Here is a 21,903-nt window from a genome sequence, read left to right on the forward strand (position 1 = left end):
TTGATAGGTTAAAAACATTACTGGGCTGAAAATAGTAAATTTAATTAATTTAATTTTCTCCCTAATTAATACTTTCAGAGCAACAGTGTTTTTAACCTAGCATACATGTGACTGCACATATAGAGAGATTCTAATGCAATACATGCACTGTACTGTTTCCGTTATTCAAATTTCTTGCTGTTGTTCTTCACTCACATGGACAGTCTTATGATACATAAGAGACGAAATCTTTGTACAATGAATAATTTCTAATGTGTTATAAGTGTTATAAGTAGGTTTAGGTTTTGCATGTGTATGTCAGATAAAAAAAAAGGGCTCTCGTAAATATTAATAATATATCATTAAACAATAACGCGACACTGCAAGGTAAAAGAGGGAAAAGGAAGATGAGATGATGTGACAATAATGACCTTAAAACAAATCCCTGTGATACAATACCAGTAACATTTGAGATATTATTCCCCTGTACACAACTTGCTGATACCTATCAGAAAACTTGAACTAAATATAGAGACATAAGTAGCTGACATAATAATTTTATTTATTTATTCGTATAGGGTCACCCCCCTATTCCTCATCTGTCCCAAAGGACTGGTAGCCCTCCTAATGAGGAATTAAGTATGTATTTCTGACTGTAAATCCGTGTGTGTGTGTGTGTGTGTGTGTGTGTGTGTGTGTTCGCAGGCTGGTTTGCCTGTTCTGAGGGACAAAAAACCCAAGTTTCCAGGTGATAAAACCCTCTACCTCCACACGAGACAGACTAACTCACCTTTACTTGAAAGAGACTGGAGTGTTGCTCCAAGTCAGGGAGTACAGAGAGAGTGAAGAGCAGGAGATGTTTAGGCAGTTGAGCTTGGCAAGTGCAAGAAGAATGATTGTTATGGGAGACAGCAGTATAAATTGGGAAGAGGAAACTGTGCATAGAAGTAAGGGAATGAATTTCTGGAATTTGTGAGGGACAAATGTCTTAACATGAGGTTCAAGAGTTTTGGTTTTGATCATGGCATCAGAAGATTATAACTGAAATGTCATCTCTGCTCCCGGTTGGAAAGAGTGACCATATAGTTTTGACTTGGAAGATGAATAGACATGCAGAAGTATCAAAGAGAAAGGAATGTATGTGGAATTATAAGGCAGGTGATTATAATAATCTTAGAAATCAGTTTGGGATAGTTCAATGGATGAAGGAATTCGGAGGGCAAGATATTAGTGTTGGAAACTTGGGAAGGAATATTTATTAGCAGCAATGGCAAGTTGTATACTGTAAGTGAAAAAGAAAACACACAATTTGGTGTAAAGTAGATAACAATATGAAACAGGAACTGCAGGTGAAAAAGAGGTTATGGAAGAGATATAAGGAGAGGGTGTAAAATTTATCATGATAAGTGACTTTGTGACATGTTCAGTTTTACATGTTTTTTTTTAAATTTAGGAGAATGCACTAGTTTAAAGTAAGAATAATTTTCAGCGGGGAATACGAATGATATCTGCTTAGTCTTTGAGTTAAGATCTTATACACTCAGAAGATTGTTAAATTTTGACTCAGATTATATTTCTGTAATATTATTGTATTCAGCCTTTTGTAAAAAATAATGTGGCACATGATGTCATCAAATAAGTCTAATAAGTAATGTTAAATAAGTAAGTCTAATGCTAAAGCTAGTGAAGATTTCTGAGAATTGCCATAACTGGAAAATTCCAAAGACCCCGAAGAATGATATAATCATATCCAGAGGTCAATTTGTGACCATAATTGTCATGGATAAAGATTTTTGGTTTTGATCATACACAGATATGCGAAGAATGACATCATGTCTGAAGGTAAATTATGAGACCAAATTCAAGAGATGCATGCATGCGCACAAAGGAAAGTTCGGGCCTATATAAGGCAGCTCGCCGGACAGGAATTTTATCTTAGGGTTTCCTATCTCTTCGCTTACCCAAGATCACTGTCACACAAGATTTCATTGTTGGGAATTGAAGGAGTAGTGTTGTTTGTCATATACCTGGATCACCACCATGTGAGAATTGTGTCGAGTCATCATGAAAGGAAGGAGCTGTACATCACCTCAATGTTAAGAATTTAATAAGGAATGGCACAGTCGACTACTCAAACAAGGAAGAAATTTAGCAGGAAAATAGGGACGAGTCAGTAAGCAGAAAGAAAGACAAGAAGAGAACTTACATATGTACAAAAGTTTGATGTGAGAGACTGTCTGCTGAACAAATATTGTAAGTAGTTGTAGTACCGAACAAGAATATATGTCTATATTTGTGAGTTATTGTATGTTAAAGGCGAATTAGGCTTAACCAAGGTTTGTCCTATATTTAAGCAATGTTATGCTGGATTTTGAAATAGCTTAGAACTAAGATTAGAGAGAATTGAGAATTCAATGACTTTGTTTATATGTGTAAATCATTCTGTAAATTCTTCCTTTTGACTTAATTAAATGGTTTGTAAACAACATCCTGAACTGATTCTGTCAATGCACTATTCTAAAAAATTATTTGAACCTGCATAAGACAGAAGTTAATATGATTTATATTTATGCCATGACTAGTTCAAAGTAAGAATAATTTTAAGTGGGGAATACAAATGATATCTGCTTTGTCTTAAGATCTTATACTCTCACACTCAATATACAGTCTAACTGGCACAGCCATTAAACAAATAAATTTGTTTGACTATAGAGTGTGGGAGATAAGTTATAGTAGAAATATATATATGATGGCAGTCAAGAGTTAACACAGCCGACCATCAATAATAGTTAAGTAAAAGAAGACACAAAGGCAAAGCAGGGTAGTGGAAGTATGTAGTATAACAAAAGGTGCAGCCGACAAGAATACTGAATGTATAACCACAGTTTTTACAAGGGGGGGAGGGGAGCAGATGCATGAAAAATATAAGATCAGGCCAGGAGAGTGTATTAATATGGTAAATCTAAAGAAAATCCTAAGGAATTCTTTCATTATGTGGCCAGTAAGTGGAGGAGGAATGATTGTGGAAGAGCAACACTGTTGGATAAAAATGGAAGTAGTGCGACTAATGCAAAGGATATAGTAAAGTTGTTGAACGAAACACTTTATTAGGTTATTTCATCCTAGAGAAGTAGGTTTTAATACTAGATGAAAGGGAAAGTTTCGTTTCAAATACTGGGTACTCTTGATGCCAATAAAGCACTGGGGCTGAATAGGATTTCACTATGGGTTTTGAGAGAATGTGCTAAAGAACTGACAGTTCCATCGACCTTGCTTTTCAATGAGAGTCTGGCCACAGTAAAGGTGCCCAAGGAGAGGAAGAAGGGGTAGATAGTGGCATTGTATACAAGGGGGGAAAGTCTGGAAAGTTCTGATAAACGCCTAGAACAAAAATGATATTAAAGCAACTGATATAACCACAGGATAGAACATATGAGGATATAAGAACATAAGTTACCTTCATAACTCTGCTTGTACCTTTGGATGCCTGGTAGCATCCAAATTGCTCCACCAAATATATGTAGAAGACAAGCCTCAATTAAAGAATGGTCTTAAGATCTTATACTCTCTCATTACTTTCATAGTAATGAGTAACCCAATCCTGCCCCTGCACCGGACTCTCAAAAAATCACCTATGCTTTGCCTAAAATCGAGAAACCCTTTCTGGTCCATGGATGAACTCTCTCTTCAGCTGCCTTACCATCAACATCTGACAAGGAGAGAACACTAGTACAACAATCTCCCAACAAATGGCTTCCTGGTTGAAGATCCTTGTGCTCCACAATCTGGTTTTGCTCTTCTTAGGAAGATTTGGTCATCTGTCAACAGGATCAGAACTAACCACAGCAGATGTGGCTACCTACTACACAAATGAAACCTGTCAGACCACCCATATTGTGACTGTTCTCCCATAGCCCAGATGATCACTCATATTTTGAATGACTGCCCAAGGTGCTAATTTCATGTTAACCTCCAAGACATCCATGAGGTGAGGCCCTGGATTGGCTTTCTGGACTAGACATTAACCTATAGCTGCATTGTATTCTTTTCACCACAAGAATAAATAAAATAAAATAAATCTGCTACTGGTATGTTCTTTCTTGTGGTTATATCAGTTGCTTTAAGGATGGTGGTAGAATGGGAGTATCAAACTATAGACCAGTTTGTATTTCATCGGTAGTTCTTAAGATTTTGGAGAAATTAGTGAGTAATCATTTTATAGCAATTGATAAGGGACACTCTTGATTTAGTAATCTGATTGCCTTTTATAATAAAGTGACAAGAGCAGTTGATGAGGAAAAGGCATATTCTGCATTATTTTTTTTTTTGCTACATGATACTACATGATAAGCTGATATTTAAGTTGCAGCACATGGGTTTAGATGTCAGGTTAGTGAACTGGAATCAGGATTAGCTGTTACATTTATTTCGTATGGTGAGTCAACGTTCGTGAGCCCCATTGATGGGGAGGTATGGCACCACCACCTCAATCCTCCCTATTTTTATCTAGGTTCGGGACCGGCATTGCTGACAATTCAGACCTATGGCTGGAGGGATCATCTAAGGTATTCCTGACTGTATCCATGTGTGTTCACGGGGCTGGTTTGCCTTTATGCAGGATGAAAAAACTGGGGAGAAAAACCCTGCTGTCCATGCCCAAGACCAGTCAACTTGGCTATGTCTGAGAAAGATCCTTTAGCTCCTCACATCAGAGACAGGAATCGAACCCACAGCACTCCTTTCCCAGGCATATGGATGCAAAGCACATAGCCACTCGGCTAATAGTGTGGACCGGGATTAGCTACCTGATAGGTATCAGAGAGTTGTGTATAGGGGGAGCGGTATCAAGGAAGCTGAAGGTAACAAGTGGGATCCGGAGGGGAGTTCTTGTGTTTGGTGGAACAAGGGGCCATCTTTGTAAATTGTGAAAGGAAGTAATAATCAAATGGGTGAGGAGTGGTTTTTTTGCATGGAGGGTACTTGAATCATGGAATATATTGCCTTATGAGTGGCAAGAACATGAACAATGAATGAGTTCAAGGAGTGGCATTTGATAGAATTTGTGTTTTCTAGAGCAGCATCCATGATGACTCTTATATTATTAGGATAATTATTATAATTATCATAATAATAATTAACAGGCTTTACTTAATTCTTCATATTCTTTCTACCTCTTTCTTTCTAGACTCAATTTCCTATCATTACATCCTGACACAAGTCATAAGATTTCACACTCACAGCATGAAATTCCTTAATGAATCACTCATACTTCACTTCAGGTTATATCTTATGCAAAACTTCTATCAACTTTTTTTTTTCAATTTTTTAATGTAAATTCCATTACAAAAGGTTGTTAGCCACTAGTACATTAGCATTAGTACCTTAGCATTAGGGTGGACTAAAAATTACATAATCCTGAAACCTTGCTCTAGAGACCAAACAGTAATTTTAGAACCATTTCAGGCTATCCATTAACAGGATGTTGGTCTCATGCAACCAGGCTGCAAAAAAATTAATATGATGGCTCCATAAACTCATTGGTCAACAAGGATCTAAGACTAGGATCAGAACATTCTATGCATTTTAGCATGCAGATTTTACAAATACAATACCCTCTTTTCTTTAGGACATCAGAATTCTTTGTTACAAAAGTACAAAACACAAAGCTGGACTATTTGTTCAGTGATTAAAAAAAAAAAAACTATAAAGAGTATATAAAAAAACAAAACTATAAAGAGTATAAGAATGTAAGGTGCCAAAATCCAACTATATTAAAAACACACTATTTAAAAGTGCTTATAATTATATTAACCACCTTACTAATGTCCCAGAGAGCACTGGAACCTTGAAGATAGCTAGTCCTGAATCCAACTGCCACTGTAATGCACAGTAGTAGTATGCATCTAGTATACACTCTATAGCATGCTGTTCACTTATGGGATAGAGAGTGATTTGATGTGAAGTCAACTTCTCTATATAAGCCCAGTCTTGAAAATATTAATATGTTGATTACTGATTAATAATGTATTAATAAAATAATATATTTATAACATTTGAAAGGGTGTAAATTTAAGATTTCAAAGAGAGGATAATACTGAGTATAACTTCTAAAGCAACAAGCACATTTCAAAATAAATAAATAAATATTCAAAAGATGTCACATGAAGATGAAAATTTCAATTTAACCTCCACATGATTTCATAATCTTCCCCACCCCCAAATAAAAATAAATAAATAAAACAAAATAAATAACCTATACATACTACTTACCTATTTAAACGAATAGGCACACTCATAGGTCGAACTATGAGAGTTTTCTGCCAGTAATCTAATGCTTGTGGCAGGATGGTAACCTATAAATAAAAATACTCTATGAATTGATACAAGTTTTTGTACTGGTTATATATTATTTAGCATAAAAAGAAACAAGCTGTCAGCCATCTCTGGGCCATATGGCATCATCTTATTAAACCAATACACTGCTATTCATTGAATCTAATTTTGTCTGTAAATTAGTGTTTTCTCTGGCCAGTTCGTCAGATTTGAGAGATGAAAAAACCCAAGCTTTCAGGTGGAAAAACTCTGCCACCTCCACGAGACCAACTACTTCACTTTAGCTTTAAAGCCCTTATAAAGATTCTTTGCATCATAGATAAGATTGAAATTCAACCAAAGAGCAACATTACTAATAACTAAACTACATACAGAGGCTCTCTCCCTCTCTCATGTATATATATGAAACTTCTAACCACAAAGAGTTGTAAACCTGTGGTATATTGGTACCATGCGCAAGCTGAAGTTTTCTTTTTTATTAAGTTTATATATTTTTTGCATTTGTATTTGTTTTTACACATTGGTAATATATAAACAAAATGTTAATATGTTAATAATATTAACATCATTCACATTGTTTTAATAATGTTATTAGCATTAAAAAATTTTAACATGTAAAATTTTTACATGTTATTATGTGAAAAAATGGGCTTTTTGAACTGAAGGTTAATTAGCCGATCTCATATGGAGGTAGCATGGTTTTTCTCCTTATAAACGTGGGTTTTTCATCCCATGTGCAAGCAAATTGGCCATAAGAACAGATGCAATTTACAGACAAAAGATATTCTTGCTGTTGGTGGTGATGATGAGCAGTAGATGGTGCTCATGGTGATAGTGTCGATGTGTGTAGGTGGAGAATTAAATAGTTGGGGAAATTAAGAGATGGGTATGGTGGAGTGCCCTCCCATGATGAGTCCTTGTAGGTGTCACACAATAATAATAAAAATAAAATAACATTTCAAAAGTCATGTGATTCAGATTTGAAAATTGACTAAATTTCATCAATGATTCACTGACTGCTTTGAACTCCCAAAGATATCAATGAAGATTTAATGATTCTTCATAAAATCTTAGGTAGGTCTGGTGTGAGGTCAACTAAGATCATAATGCAATAAGACATAGGTTAATGCAGTACACAAGTTAAAAATAAATAGTTAAATAACTTCTTATGTAAACAAAAAAAAAAAATGGACACAAAATGTTAATCGATATAGTAAAAGGCACTATATGTTTTAATTCTTTGTAAAAAAAAAAAAAAAAAAAAGGTTAAAACCTCCTGCATATCTCTTCCTAGTCTAAAAATCTGCCTGAGCATATACACTCTAGAAAGATTAGTAAAATTACATTCTCTCTCAAGTGCTGGGACTCCAACAGTAGATAAGATGAGTGTTACTATTCACATATTGAGTCATCTGCTCCAGTATGTGAACCACCCAATGTACAGCACCCAATATGTGAACAGTAATTGATTTTAACTCCCTACATTTGTATAGGGAAACTATAAAGAGTAAGTGGGAAAACCTGAGCTAACCTTGCAGCTACATCTGCTAACTTACTTTTCTTGATTTTGGTGTGGCTGGAAATCGAGATAAAATGAACATGATCTAGATTAAATGCCTTCGATTGATGGGATAATTGTAGAACATGATAAGAATATTGGATATGGATTATGAATAAAGCAACTAACTTGATTGTAAAGCACTCGATGAGTATGTATAAATCATCTATTTCTGGTGGCCTTTTTCTTTTGTGTTCAAGAACAAACTGCATTCAGCAGTAACTATGCAGCAGAAAAAACAACAGCAGATCCAACAGATGACTCAAATATCACTCAAACCATCAGTAACGACCGGTAAGAAATCAGAATACCGTGCTTTATGCACACTAGACATTTTATATTTTCACAGACATTTTATGGTAAAATCTCCACCAGCCATTTTATCTTAAATGGGGGATTTAAGGTAAAATGTCCATGTGTCAGGAGCATCAGGAATAAGGAGAAGAATTTGTAGCTAATTGAAACAATTATACTGAAAATACAGTTTGATGAAAATGATGTAATGGCAGAAATAGAAATGTAAGGATAGGAGTTTTCCTGGAATATGAAGGGCAAGAGAAGAGAAGAGAGGAAAGAAGGAATGTCATTGAATTGGCTTCAAGTGGAGATTCAGGTGAGTGGTGCAGTATTCTGTGAAATGGAAGTAGAAAGGACAAGGTGTTTAGTGGAATATTGTTATAGGCTTGAAAAAATGATAGTGATAAGAAATTTAAACAAAATGATTTAAACAAGGAAAGGATGAGCATTGTGGATAATTTTAATTATGAAAATACATGAGTGAAGGGACAGCATCTGCAAGGAAGAAAAACAAAAGAGTTTCTGAGATACAACTAGAGGGCAAAAGAAGATCAAAAGTAAACATTCTGATCATTATAATAAAGAATGTTACTGTAAATGACATGTTAAATCTGCCTAAATGTGGCTCACCTAAACAAGGGCCAATATATGTGGTGGACTTATGATGCAGATGATTACACAGAACTTAAGGGACAGCCTGGATCAACAGAATGGGGAATTAGGTGGAAAAAAAGATCAATCTTGCTTGGAGGCTTGTCAAGGAATATTTAATAGCAGCAATGTACCAAGATAGGATAACCTATATCTTAGTTAAATTCAGTTAGCAGCTTCAGAAGATAGAAACGTAGGACGTGATCTAATTATATAACCAAAAGTTGCACCAAGCTGTATAAATGAAGAACCAAGCATACTGCAACTGGTTATCATCAAGAAATCTGCCTTTGCTTTCTGCTTACACCAAAGCCTGAAACAGCTAGAAGAAAAACATCAATGCAACAAAAACCAACCTCCAAAAATCCAAAATCAGGATACTTACTTTGTGCCCAAACAGATCCATCTCTATCAAAAGCAGTTGGCCATAATTTTGCCCAACATTGCTTCCACTGTTACTGCACCCAACCTAGATGGATCTATTGCATCATCACTCATAGAGAAAGTCAATCTTCTGGCATCATACTTTTCCTCAAATGCCTGCATTTTGAGGATTTTGTAAATATCCCTCAACTATTCCAAACACTCAATGCTTTCCCTGATCTTTCACCAGGAAGTGATCAGAAAAATCCTATCCAAATTAGATACCTAAAAAGTCCCCTGGCCCTGATGGCTTTCCTCATATCCTGAAGATTTGTGTTGCAGAGTTAACTCCTATCTTGTGTCGCCTCTTTATGTTCTCTTACTCCACTGGCATCTACCCTACATCCTGGAAATTAGCCTATGCTCAACCTGTTCCGAAGAAGGGCGACAAATCTTTACCATTTAACTATCATGGAAATCATGAAGTAATGGAGAGAACAGAACCATCAAAAGCCAACTTCTATGTTATCTTAAATGTAGTCATTTAATAAATGACTACTAGTATGGATTCTGCCAATACCATTCACAGGGGTTCTGTTCACCTATGTCACATACCTCTGGATAAGCAACATGGAAAAGTTGGGTGAATCCTAAGTGGTTGCAGTAGATATCTCCAAGGCTTTTTTGACAGGGTTTGACACAAGGGCCTATTAAGTAAGCTTCCATCATTCAGTCCTAAGACTTCTGCAACTGGGTCACCAGTTTTCTCACTGGATGCACATTGCATGTGATGGTTGCCAGTTCCTTATCTTCAACTATGCAACGAATACTGGAGTTACACAAGGTTCTGTTCTCTCACCCATCCTGTTTCTTCTATACATCAATGACCTGCTCCAGTTGATCACCAATCCAATATACGGTTTTGCCAACAACACATTACATTTGTCCTTCTCATTTGCCAAACCTTGCACAAAACAAATCACAACTTACAGAGCAACAATCTCTGGAAGCCTAAATTCTGATCTCCAAACTATTCTTTGATAGGACTTGGATAGCCTTGTCAATTTCAACCCATGCAAAACACAGTTCTGCCTTATTTTCAACAAGAACATTATTCCAGACTAACCTTTAACAATGCCGAAATCTCTAAGCAAGAGGAGATCTTTCTTGGGATTACCTTGACATCAAACTGTCTTGGCATAAACACATTACAGCTATTGCCTCCTCGGCATCCAAAAAATTAGGATTCTTCTTTCTTTCTTTCAAGGCATTACTTTACCCTGAAGAGCTTTTAACTCTGTACAAATTCACAAATCTGCCAATCCATCTAATACTGCTTGTACATTTGGGGAGGTGTCCCTAAGAACTCCCTAAAAAATACTCGACACAATACAGAAGAGGGCAGTCAGACTGATTAACAATTCATCTATTACCAACTCACTCCAACCACTCTCACACAGGTGTCTAGTATCCACTGCGTGCATCTTCTGTAAATATTTCAATGGTAAATGTTCATCAGAGCAATTATCAAAAATTTTCCCTGTCTCTACCAAATCCATTGAAACATGTGCAACTACCACCCAACATCCCTTCTCAGTCAAACTCCATACTCATAGCCAGTGGTTAAATTCTAAACGAATACGTTCCGGGGCACTATACAAAATAACCAATTGTATTTATCTTTCGATGCTATCAGGGGAAGCTCCAAACCTCCCCGTCCCTTTCATTAAGTGTTTGTAATCAGGCAACTGTTGATATTGACTTTATATAGACATTCAAAACTGTAAACAATTGTTGAATAATAACACATTAATGTAGGCATAATTACCGTAAAGGGAGAAAAGTCACAAAACAGAAAAATGTTCCAATAACCAACTGTATTTACCTTTGAATGCGATCCACTGGTCGAGTGTCCAGCAAGTCAGCAAATCTTTCCTTTCGTTCAGCATATTATTATTATCGCATTGCAACTGATGGGAATTCTGTATTTCTGTGGATTCGTTGCAGACCTCTTTCTCTTCAGAAACTACACATTACAAACTGTCATTACAAACTCGGTTTGTATTATCACTGTCATCTGAGCTATTTTTCCATTTAAAGAAGGTACCAATTTACTTATCCATGGTTGAAATACCGTACTTACTCGAATAACTCACACGCTGATTTTACTTTTCGAAAAAAAGAAATGAAAAAGTTTCTCATATACCTCACACATGAAAAAAAGCTTAAACATGTTGTGTTGGGGCGATAGTAACTTGCTCCCACGTTAAACAACATGTCCTCCCCAATAGCCACTATACTGCAGAGGCAAGAAAAACAAGTACTTTTATTATGTCAGTGAATAAAGTACAAGCACTCTGTGTAATATATTTCTCAACAAATAGTGCAATTAGAGACAACTGAGATAAAAACAACACTAATGAATGAATCACATGTCCCCTCATACAGAAACTATGCTGTATAGACTCAAGCAAAACCATATGCTTAACTGGCAAACACAGCATCTAACTAAAAACTATTGTTATTAATTAGATGTGAGTTCGCTCGGCAGCTATAAAATTCAACTGAAAGGTGTTAAAATTTGTAAACTTGTTAAAACTAAGAAATATATATATAGTGAATGTTGTTATGGCAGTTTCACATATTATTGGAATTCGGTTGAAGAGAGCTAGCATTTCAATTCAATTGTCGGCTTGCTTTTATCTTTCCATCCTGCAATCTTTTGTTAATACTGCACCAATCATATGCACAACTTAATAACCTGCCATTGCTGTCTCTTTTGCGTTAGGCTTAATTACCATAAAGGGAGAAAAGTCACAAAACAGAAAAATGTTCCAAGTCCTGGCCCGGTGCATAAAAAAGTTCCAGAACAGGGTCCCCGCTGAATTTAACCACTGCTCATAGCACAAGTTTCTCTTCCTCCTCCTTTATCCCTACTGCTGCTGTATTCCGGAACAGCCTTCCCTCAAATGTGTTTAACAAGGAATACAATACACAGGCCTTCAAATCCAATATGAATAAGTTCCAAGTTTCTCAATTCTCTTCCCATACACACACAGTACTAATGTATTATAGATTGACTAACCAACCTTTCATGTATGGGCCCAAAGTTAAAAAAAAATTGACAATTAGAAGGAAAAAAAAACTATTGATCAGAAACTGGTAATGAGATAATTTTATTAGACATCAGACTGTGATGATATCTGTACACTTTTATGGAGTGTACATCAAAAAACGATGATACCAAAAGTTGGTAAGGGGGGAGGGTTGTATCGTACGAGTGTGGGGAGACCAGTATCTGTTCCCTCTCCAAGGTTACTTCATCTCCTTCAAATCCTGGGGATCAGATCTGAGCACAAAAATTCAGATGTGGTCTGATCAAAGCTTTACATAATGGGATCATCACTCCTTTATCTCTCATGATCAGATCCTCCTCAGTATTGTAGCAAATCTGAGATGTTTTCACAACCTTTGTAATGTGTCCCCTAAATGTCTACAGTCACCCAAGATCCCTTGCTTTTTCCACTTCTTCCAGTATAATTCCATGAAGTGAGTATGAAGCATCCTATCTGTAAATCACAATTTCAAAACCTTACGCTTTAGCTGCATTAAACTGACATCATCACCTTCATTTGCCCACCTTTCCAGCTTCTGATCAAAAATATCCAGACACTCCTTTGTGATAGTGGACATAAATACCGAAGTCATGGCTCATATAGGTATAAAAGGAAGCACACTGTCTTACAACCTACATAGACAAACTTTAACAGTAAAATGGGCTGTACTGAAAAGCTCATTGACTTTTGCTGTGGCATAGGATGCCACCATTGTAATAACTCAGTTCAGGAAATTTCTGCCCTGATAAATGGTAAGTGATGCTATTTTGAAGCAGAAATGCCTAGGAACACAGCTGTGATTATGTAGGCCATTTAAAATTACAGAGCAGGGTTGCAAATAGTTAAGCATGTGGTGTGAAAAAAAATCACTTGTTCATGATTGAAACCCTCATACTGAGTTCTTAAATGCCTCTGCTAGCAATATCAGCACAACAGCTGTTCAGCAAAAGCTAAAGACCATGGGTTTCCATGGTCATGCAGGCCACACAAAAGCCTAACATCAGCAAAGGAAATGCCGAGCAATGGATGGAGTGTGTAAAGCTTGCCAGCATTGGACTCTGAAGAAGGGGAAACATTCTCCTTCTCCAGAGTCCAATGGAAAAGGAGAATGTTTCCCCTTCTCCAGATGGTGACGCATGATTCATCACTCTTAATCTGGCAGGATGAACAGATGGAGCAGAAACTGGAGTTCTTTTAGTTTATTTTCATCTTTCATGATATAAAATTATACAGTTGTTTTTTTTTCTCCCAAAGTGTGAATTATGTCTATCTTTTGGAGAGGGATGGTGAGATGAAGAATGAAAATGGCATTCTATGTGAATTGGTTTATGATAAATATCCAATAAAATACCACCCTCTAATTTCTCAGAGATTAAGAAATTAAACAAGAAAGGGTAGTTCCCCTTTATTCTCTAATTCTAATATGAAATTGCATGTTTGAATGGAATAAATGAAGGAATAAAGAAAATTATTTAAAATGGAGATGTCATGTTTTCAAACTATGAAATGCTGCCAATGTATATCACTGGCAGGTTTTGTGTTGGATTGAACAGATAAACAAATCTTCTTGGGGGGGGGGGGGGGATAACAGATTTCCCATAGCCAGGCTAAGTTGTTTGTAAAATAGCTGTTCTATTCAAAAAAACTGGAGTGGAGAAAGTCCTTGAATAGCCTTGTGACATCTGGTGAAAAGAGTTTTTTTTCAATAGAACCGATATTTTTTTTTAAATTTATAGATACAGTAGTGCAAAAAGAGACTATATATCTGAGTTTGTAAGAATATGAACAAAGAGGTATCAGAGAAAATTCCTGATACAATGTGGACTGAGTTCTTGATGACAGATGCTCGATTGTGATTTTCTTTTTAAATAAAATAGTAAAATAATTTTTTTTTGCCATAAGTTCCTAATAGTGTTATAGTTTTAGATCTAGTACATCAAAACATAAATATTATTATAGCATACATAGCAATAACACAACTTGAATTTTCTACTGTTCTCTGAGTTTTAATACACTCATGATGGCCTCCTGCAACACTCAAAATAAAATTAAAATCTTGGATAATCAATTCAGTTAAGTGCTTTTTCCTTTTCACTGTGGTTATATGTTTTTTTTTTTCTATGCATGAGCAGAATATGAATGAAAAAATAAGAGTGGGGAAGGCTTGAATGATTGTGAAGTTTTTCAGAGATTGTCTTGATTAAGAGGAGGAATGGCAAGCAAGAGTGGCTAACTTGCAGAGAGAGAGAGAGAGATAGATGAGCTGAAAGAGGAGGTTGAATGTCTCGGGAATGAGAGAAGTATGAAAGATGAGGTAAGGCAAATTAGAGAAGGAGTGAGAGAGAGAAAGTTATGAGAATGATAGAAGAGGATAGAATAGAAACAGTAGAAGAGAGTTATGGGAATGATAGAAGAGGAGGGAATGGAAACAGTCGGAGATAGGGAGTGCTGGAACCAGGGATAGAGTGATGCAAGGACAGCAGGTAAGTAGGGAAACACTGAGAGAAAGGATTAGAGGAAAGAGAGAGGGATGCAGGTGAGCAACCAAGGAACAGAGTGGTAAGAGGTATGATGTATGGAGACTCAATGATCCGTGGTGTGCAAGATAGAATGGCAGAGGAGTGTTTGCCTGGAGGAACGATAGAAAGTGTAGCTATGGCAATTAAGCAGGGTGAAAGGGTGGATTAGATGATTGTGATGGTGGGCACGAATGACTTGAGAGGCAGTGTAAATTGGGTGGTGAGAGATCTGAGATTCATGCTTGAGGTTGTACAAAAGAAAATGCAGAGAGGAAAAATAGTCTGTGTGTGTTACCGAGGTATGACAATGATGAGCTAAGCAGAAGAGCAGTAATGATGAATAGCATAATAGCCAAAATGTATCAGAAGAGACAATTGGAATATGTGGATGCTTGGAGGGCATTTGAGGACAGAAAGGAGCTGTATGCAAGAGACTGCTTGCATTTGAATGAGGAAGGATGTAGGCATCTGGAGAGAGATTGCTGTTCTGAATGAGTCGGTGTGGCAATGCAGGGAAACTAGAATGCCCAGGGTGGATAGAAGCAGGGATGGTGGGGGGGGGGATGACATCAGGTAACACTGAGTCCAGTGGAGTCTGGAGGGGATAATGACAGATAGAAGCAGTGACATTTTTATGCTTTATACTAATGCCAGGAGTATCTATCCGGAATAAAGGAGATGAATTGGTGGCAGTGATAACATCATCATGGCCAAAGATTATTGGTATCTGAGAGACATGGTTGACAGAAGATGATATAATAACAGGAATAGAAGTAGCAGGGTATAGCATTTTTCAGCAGAATAGAAAGGGAAAACGCAGTGGTGGAGTGCTGTTTAATAAGTGATGACTTATGTCCTCTAAGAGTGGAGGTTTTAGAAGGCAGTGATACCAATGGTTTTGAAAGCATATAGTGTGAGGTAGAGGTGGGCAAGCCAGGATATTTAGTGGGATGTTGCTACAAGCCAAGGAGCACAGAGGGTGGGGAGAAGGAGATGTTTAGATAGTCGAGCTTGGCAAGTGCAAGAATTATTGTTATGTGAGATTTTAATTACAGCACTATAAGTTGGGAAGATGAAAATGCATGTAGTAATAAAGAAATGGAATTTCTGGAATTCTTGAGGAATAGATGTCTTAGGCAACATATAATAGAGGGAACAAGCGGGTCAAGAGTTTTGGATTTGGTCATAGCATCAGAAGAACTGATAACAACTGAGATGATGTCTCTCCTGGGAGGTCCTTCTCGGGTGGAGAGAGTGACCATGTGGTTTTGACTTGGAAGATGAATAGACAGTATCAAAGAAAAGGGAATGTATGTGGAATTATAAGGCAGGTGATTATAATAGTCTTAGATATCAACTAGGGGCAGTTCCAATGAGGGCAAAATTGGAAGACCAGGATATCATTAGTGCTTGGGAAATTGTGAAGGAATACTTAAGTATAAAGAGCTAATAAGCTTCATTTCGGCAATGAAAACATTACTTAAATTAAGGGGATATTAAATCCCACATAGTTTTAAAACCGAACAAGAAACTCAAAGATTGGAATCAGAGAGTTTCTTGCCGAATATAGTAAAACTATAAAGTATCGGCGACACTAGCGTTAGCCAATACAAGTGACCCTAGTACGTAGTACAATACCGGACGACTCGTTGCAAAGGTGGGGAAGTTCAGATCGCTATTCTTAGGTATTTTCCATAATGTAAAAACACATTTCCTAGGAAATTTATGCTGTTATTAATTATGGAGGGAGGTCACTACCCAGACTGGTTTCAGCCTTTTTTGAGGCTTCATCAGTGAGTAGCTAGACCTAATACCAAAGTGTATAGCGAAAAGAACTTATATACTCTGCGAACGAGTTTTCCAAACAGGTGCACCCATTAAGTAACGCTAGTGTCGCCGATACTTTATAGTTTTACTATATTCGGCAAGAAACTCTCTGATTCCAATCTTTGAGTTTCTTATTCAGTTTTAAAACTATGTGGGATTTAATATACCCTTAATTTAAGTGAAGGAATATTTCTTAGCAGCAATAGTAAGCTGTATTCCACGAATGAAGAAGAGGTCACAATTTGGTATAAAGTGGATGACAAACAATATCAAACAGGAACTGCAGGTGAAAAAGAGGCTATGGAAGAGATATAGGTAGAGGGGACTGGAGAGCATGAAAAATATAAAACTCAGGCCAGGAGAGTGACTAATATGGTAAGGAAGGAAGGCAAAACTGGAATATGAGACGAGATTGGCACTAAGATCCAAAGATAATCCTAGGGAATTTTTTAGCTATGTGGCCAGTAGGAGGAGAAATGATTGTGGAAGAATGACATTGTGGGATAAAAATGGGAATAGAGTGACTGATGCAGAGGACATAGTGAAGTTGTTCAATAAACACTTTATTGGAGTATTTCATCCTGAAGAAGTAATTTTAATACTAGAGGGATAGGGCAGGTTCAAGGTTTAGAGGTGCAAGAGGAGAATGTGTTCCAAATATTGAGTATTCTGGATGTAAGTAAAGCTGTGACACTGGATGGTATTTCACCATGTATTTTGAGAAAATGTGTTAAAGAACTGACAGCTCCACTGACCTGGCTTTTCATTGAAAAGCCAGGTCAATGGAGTTTTCTGGCTATGGGAACGGTACCCAAGGAATGGTGAAAGAAGGTAAGATAGTGCCATTGCATAAGAGTGGTAGCAGATTGGATGTGTCTAACTATAGGCCAGTTTGAGTTTCATCAGTAGTTGTTAAGTTAAGATCTTGGAGAAATTAGTGAGGGACCATATACAGATTTGGGCAGCTGAGGGTAATGTTATCTGTGAGAGAGTCAACATGGATTTGTTAAGGGGGCGCTCTTGCTTTAGTAATATGATTGCCTTTTATAATAAAGTGACAAGAGCAGTTGAAGATAAGGCTTATACTGCCATTTTTTTGGATTTTGCAAAGGCATTTGACAGGGTGCCACATGATAAGTTGATATTTAAGTTCAGCACATGGTTTGGATGTTGGGTTAGTCAACTGGATTCAGGTTTGACTGTCTGATAGACATCAGATTTGTGTATGGTGGGGCAGTATCAAGGAGGCAGAAGGTTACAAGTGGGGGTCCACAGGGCTCAGTACTGGGAACTGTATCGTTTAATCTTTATATCAATGGCATTGTCAATGGATTCAGGGTTATTCAGTTGTTTGCAGAAGATGTGAGGCTGGGAAAGGTTATTAGTAATAGTGCAGGATTTGAATAAGCTAGATAGATGGGCAAATGAATGGAGGTATCAGTTTAATGCAGCAAAATGTAAGGTCTTGAGGTTTGGGAAACATCGATGAGAGGCTGCATACCCAATTGGAATAGCTGTACTGGAGGAAATAGGGGAGACAAGAGATCTGGGGGTGATGATGATAGAAACCTGGGAATATATTGTGAAGGACGCTGACCTGCAGAGATAAAAGAGTTATCATTCCATTGTATAAGACATTGATCAGACCACACTTAGACTATTGTTCTCAAATTTGGTCCCCAGGATTTGAAGGGGATAAATTAACTGTGGAAAGGGTACAGAGACAGATAATTAAGATGGTTTCAGGATTGTAAAATGTTAGTTATGAGGATAGGTTCAGAGAATGTGGACTGCAAAGTTTGGTAGATAGAAGAAGGAGAGGTGATATGATTGAGACTTTTAAACTGTTGAGAGGTAGTTACAGAGTTGACACTGGGTAGTTCTTTTGTTTGGTGGAACAGCGGGAAGGAGCGATAACAAGGGATCATCCCTGGAATTTGCAAAAGGAATCTGTGAGCAAAAGGGTGAGGAGTGGTTTCTTTGCATGGTGGGTAGCTGAACCATGGAATGCATTGCCTGATAGAGTGGTGAGACCAAGAACAATCGATGTGTTCACGGAGTGGTATGATAGACTTTGTGTTTCCTAAGAAGGACTTCACAATGAGTCTTTTGACTTCATGGAGGCCTGAATAATAATAATTCTTTTTAATATTTTTATTTATTTTATTTATCATCATACAGAGTATTTACATATACACAATAAAGCATGCTATTACATTTTCTGTTCAGTACAAAATGTCGAGTACAGTGATTTTTTTAAAAGTAAAGTTACATAATTTTTTTTTTCAATATCAATATCATAAATTATTATTATACAGCCTATTTACATATATGTATATATTTTTTTATATCAGTATCTTCATTATTATTATATACCGTATTGACTGTTTTGTTACATAATTTGCAGTCTTTGATTATGAGGATTACATGTAGTTGAATGAGGCAGATTAATCCCACCTACTTTGAAACTTGGGTTAGCTTTCATGAAGAGAGAGAGTGGGATTAGCTTTATTACCTTCACTATTTATGTAGCTGTTATTGTTTATGGATGGGATGTAGGCATTGGATGCTGGTGATTTGTGATGTGTATATTACAGTTAATGGTATATTAACTTTGTTGGTATATTTTCCAGAGTTCGTTTTTTTATGGTCTGTAGTTATCTACGTGTTTTAAATTTCTTGGTAGGGTGTTGAGTTGCGTGGGTATCTGATGTGATCTCACAAAAGAACCGTATGAGTTGTTGAAGGGTGTGGGGATGTAGAGAGTTGTTGTGGGTCGTGTTATACGATATGTGTCTCTGTTGTTTTGATAGGTGATGTTGAAGTAATTCCTTAGCAATATTATGTAGGGCTTCAGATTTTTAATGCTCAGGATTCTGTGTATCGCCATGTGCTGGTCGTATATTTGCTGTTGTGTATAAAGTGTCCAAATCACTGTTGACACAATTTTCCTATGTAATATTTCTATGAGAGTGACTAATATGGTCTGTAATTAGGTGGCATCAAACAGCCACCTAATTTTGTTAGGTAGCTGTTTGATGTGTTTGCACAGACTGTTATACCTTATCTGAGTAGGGATTCGCAGATACTCTGATATAGGAGTTTTTTATGTTAGATGAAATAATGTCTTTTACTTGGAAGAGTTTCGCTACGATGATGCAGAGTTTGGTATGTAGATGTTCTATATGTTTTGTCCATTTAAGGTGGCAATCTATGTAAAGACCAAGGTATTTTGCATGTGTTGCAGGTTTGATTTCGGGACATTGGTAGGTTTTTTTGTTCTTAATGCAGCAGTATGTGTGACAGTGTACTGATAGCGGTGCAGGGCACAAGATTCTCGGGTTGTATATTATTAACATCTGTGTTTTGGTGCTGTTGATTACAATTGCGTTTTGGGAGAAGTATGTTGTGATTTCATTTAGGTTTTGTTGTGCTTTGGAGAGAGTCGTGTTGATGTCTGTGTAGATTGATAGTAGTGCGGTGTCATCTGCGTACTGAAATATTTGACTTCTTATGGCCAGGTTATGAACATCATTAATGTATATGTTGAATAGAGTGGGTGATAATATGGCACCTTGAAGGATACCATGTTTTATTTGTATACCACGGCTGTGACATGTACCTATTTTTGTTACTTGTGTTCTGTTTGAGAGAGAGTTCCTGACCCGGGTATGCAGTATTCCTCTTATACCTATTGAGTATAGGTATAAGAGTATAGTTTGGTGAGTAGTATGTCATGATCAAATGTATCAAATGCTTTGGTTAAGTCAAGCAGTAGAAGGATGGCATACTTGTTTTTATTGAGAGTTTTGTTTATTGCATCGGCGATGTCTTCTAATAAAGTGATGGTGTTTTTTGTTTTCTGAAAGCCGTATTGGTTTTGTAAGATGATGTTGTACTTCTGTAAATAGTTTTGTAGTCTGGTGTGTGTTATTTTTTCTAGAATTTTTGAAATGACTGATAGGGTAGCTATTGGTCTGTAGTTCTGAGTATTGTTTCTTTTACCATGTTTGTAAATTCACGCAATTATTGTAGTTTTTAGTTGTTGTGGAATAATGCCAGTGTCAAATATTATGTTCAAAAGTCTCAAAAGTATTGAATTTATTTGTTCAAAGTGTGTTAAAAGGTCTGTGAGTCTTATTTTGTCTATTCCTGGAGTGATCTTTGGTTTTAGCTGTAAAAGTGCCTCTTTCAGTTCCTGTTTTGCTACAGGAACTGAAAGTTTTGTTACAGGCTTTGTTGCTTTTTTGTATATTTCTGTGAACTTTAGTTGGAAATTCTCATATAAATGTTACAGGATCATTTATTTTAAGTAGGCAATTCCAGTCTGTATTTTTTACAAGGTTGTCAATAATGCTCTTTAATATGATCGAGTTTTGTCGACTTTTGTGTTGGGGGGGGGGGGGGGTAGGTAACGTAATAAAACGAAGTTGAGACAAAGTAGTGATCGGCAATTTTCACATTAATTACTGATGATATATATGGATGGATGGGAGTCCGTATGTTGATATGATCAATGCATGATTGTGTTAGTGAACTGTTGAGTATTTCTTCTTTTGTTAGGAAGTTAATAGTAGGGTTTATGTTGTAATGACTTAGTATATCCAGGTATGTGTTAGTATTTGAAGAAGCGTGGTCAAGTGTATTTATATTAATGTCTCCTATTAGGAGAGTCTATGTGTTGTATGGGGTTCGATGTTACTTAGCCATGCTTCTAACTCATGCAGAAAACTGAGTAGATTATTATCTGGGGAGTCTGTATATTATGTTTATTGTGTATTTGATACTATGTTTGTCGCTATTTGCAATTTCCAAAATTAATGTTTCCGCATGTTCGAAATGAGTTTGTTTTTCAGTCACATTGTATTTTTCTTTGATAAATGCCATGATGCCACTTCCTCTTCTGTTTGGTCTACATAAGTTGTAGGTTTGGTAATTATTAATGTTGAATGCGTAAATTTCTGTGTTGTTTATTGCAACTTCGGTCAGTATTAGCGCATCTATTTTGTCAAGTGTAGTTGAGCAGTGTTATCAAAGTATGGCAGTGTTTTTTTATACTTCTTATGTTTGTGTGTATGATAGTGAAGTTAGGATTGGTGTAAATGTTGTCTGACCATTTCTTCAATGAGTCAAAGACCTTGAAGTTTATATTGTCTGATTGGATATTATTATTATTATTATTATTATTTCGGGCGACTCCAGGAGTCCTTAGACTCATCGAGGGAGGCCCTAAACATCATGTCCACACAACTATACAACA

General features: G+C 36.6%; 1 protein-coding gene across 1 annotated transcript in view; it reads right to left on the reverse strand.

Moving 5' to 3' along the window:
- The window catches only part of Invadolysin (leishmanolysin-like peptidase, invadolysin), a 658,154-nt gene that overhangs the window by 252,571 nt on the left and 383,680 nt on the right, over nt 1-21,903 (reverse strand). Inside the window, exon 4 of the mRNA XM_090405783.1 lies at nt 6,250-6,332. Within this exon, the coding sequence (XP_090261909.1) occupies nt 6,250-6,332 (83 nt within the window). The remainder of the gene's footprint in view (nt 1-6,249; nt 6,333-21,903) is intronic.

Source organism: Typopeltis vanoorti, chromosome 15 (assembly GCF_054136105.1).
Source record: "Typopeltis vanoorti isolate ZY-2024b chromosome 15, IOZ_Tvanoo_1.0, whole genome shotgun sequence".
Classification (NCBI taxonomy): domain Eukaryota; kingdom Metazoa; phylum Arthropoda; class Arachnida; order Uropygi; family Thelyphonidae; genus Typopeltis; species Typopeltis vanoorti.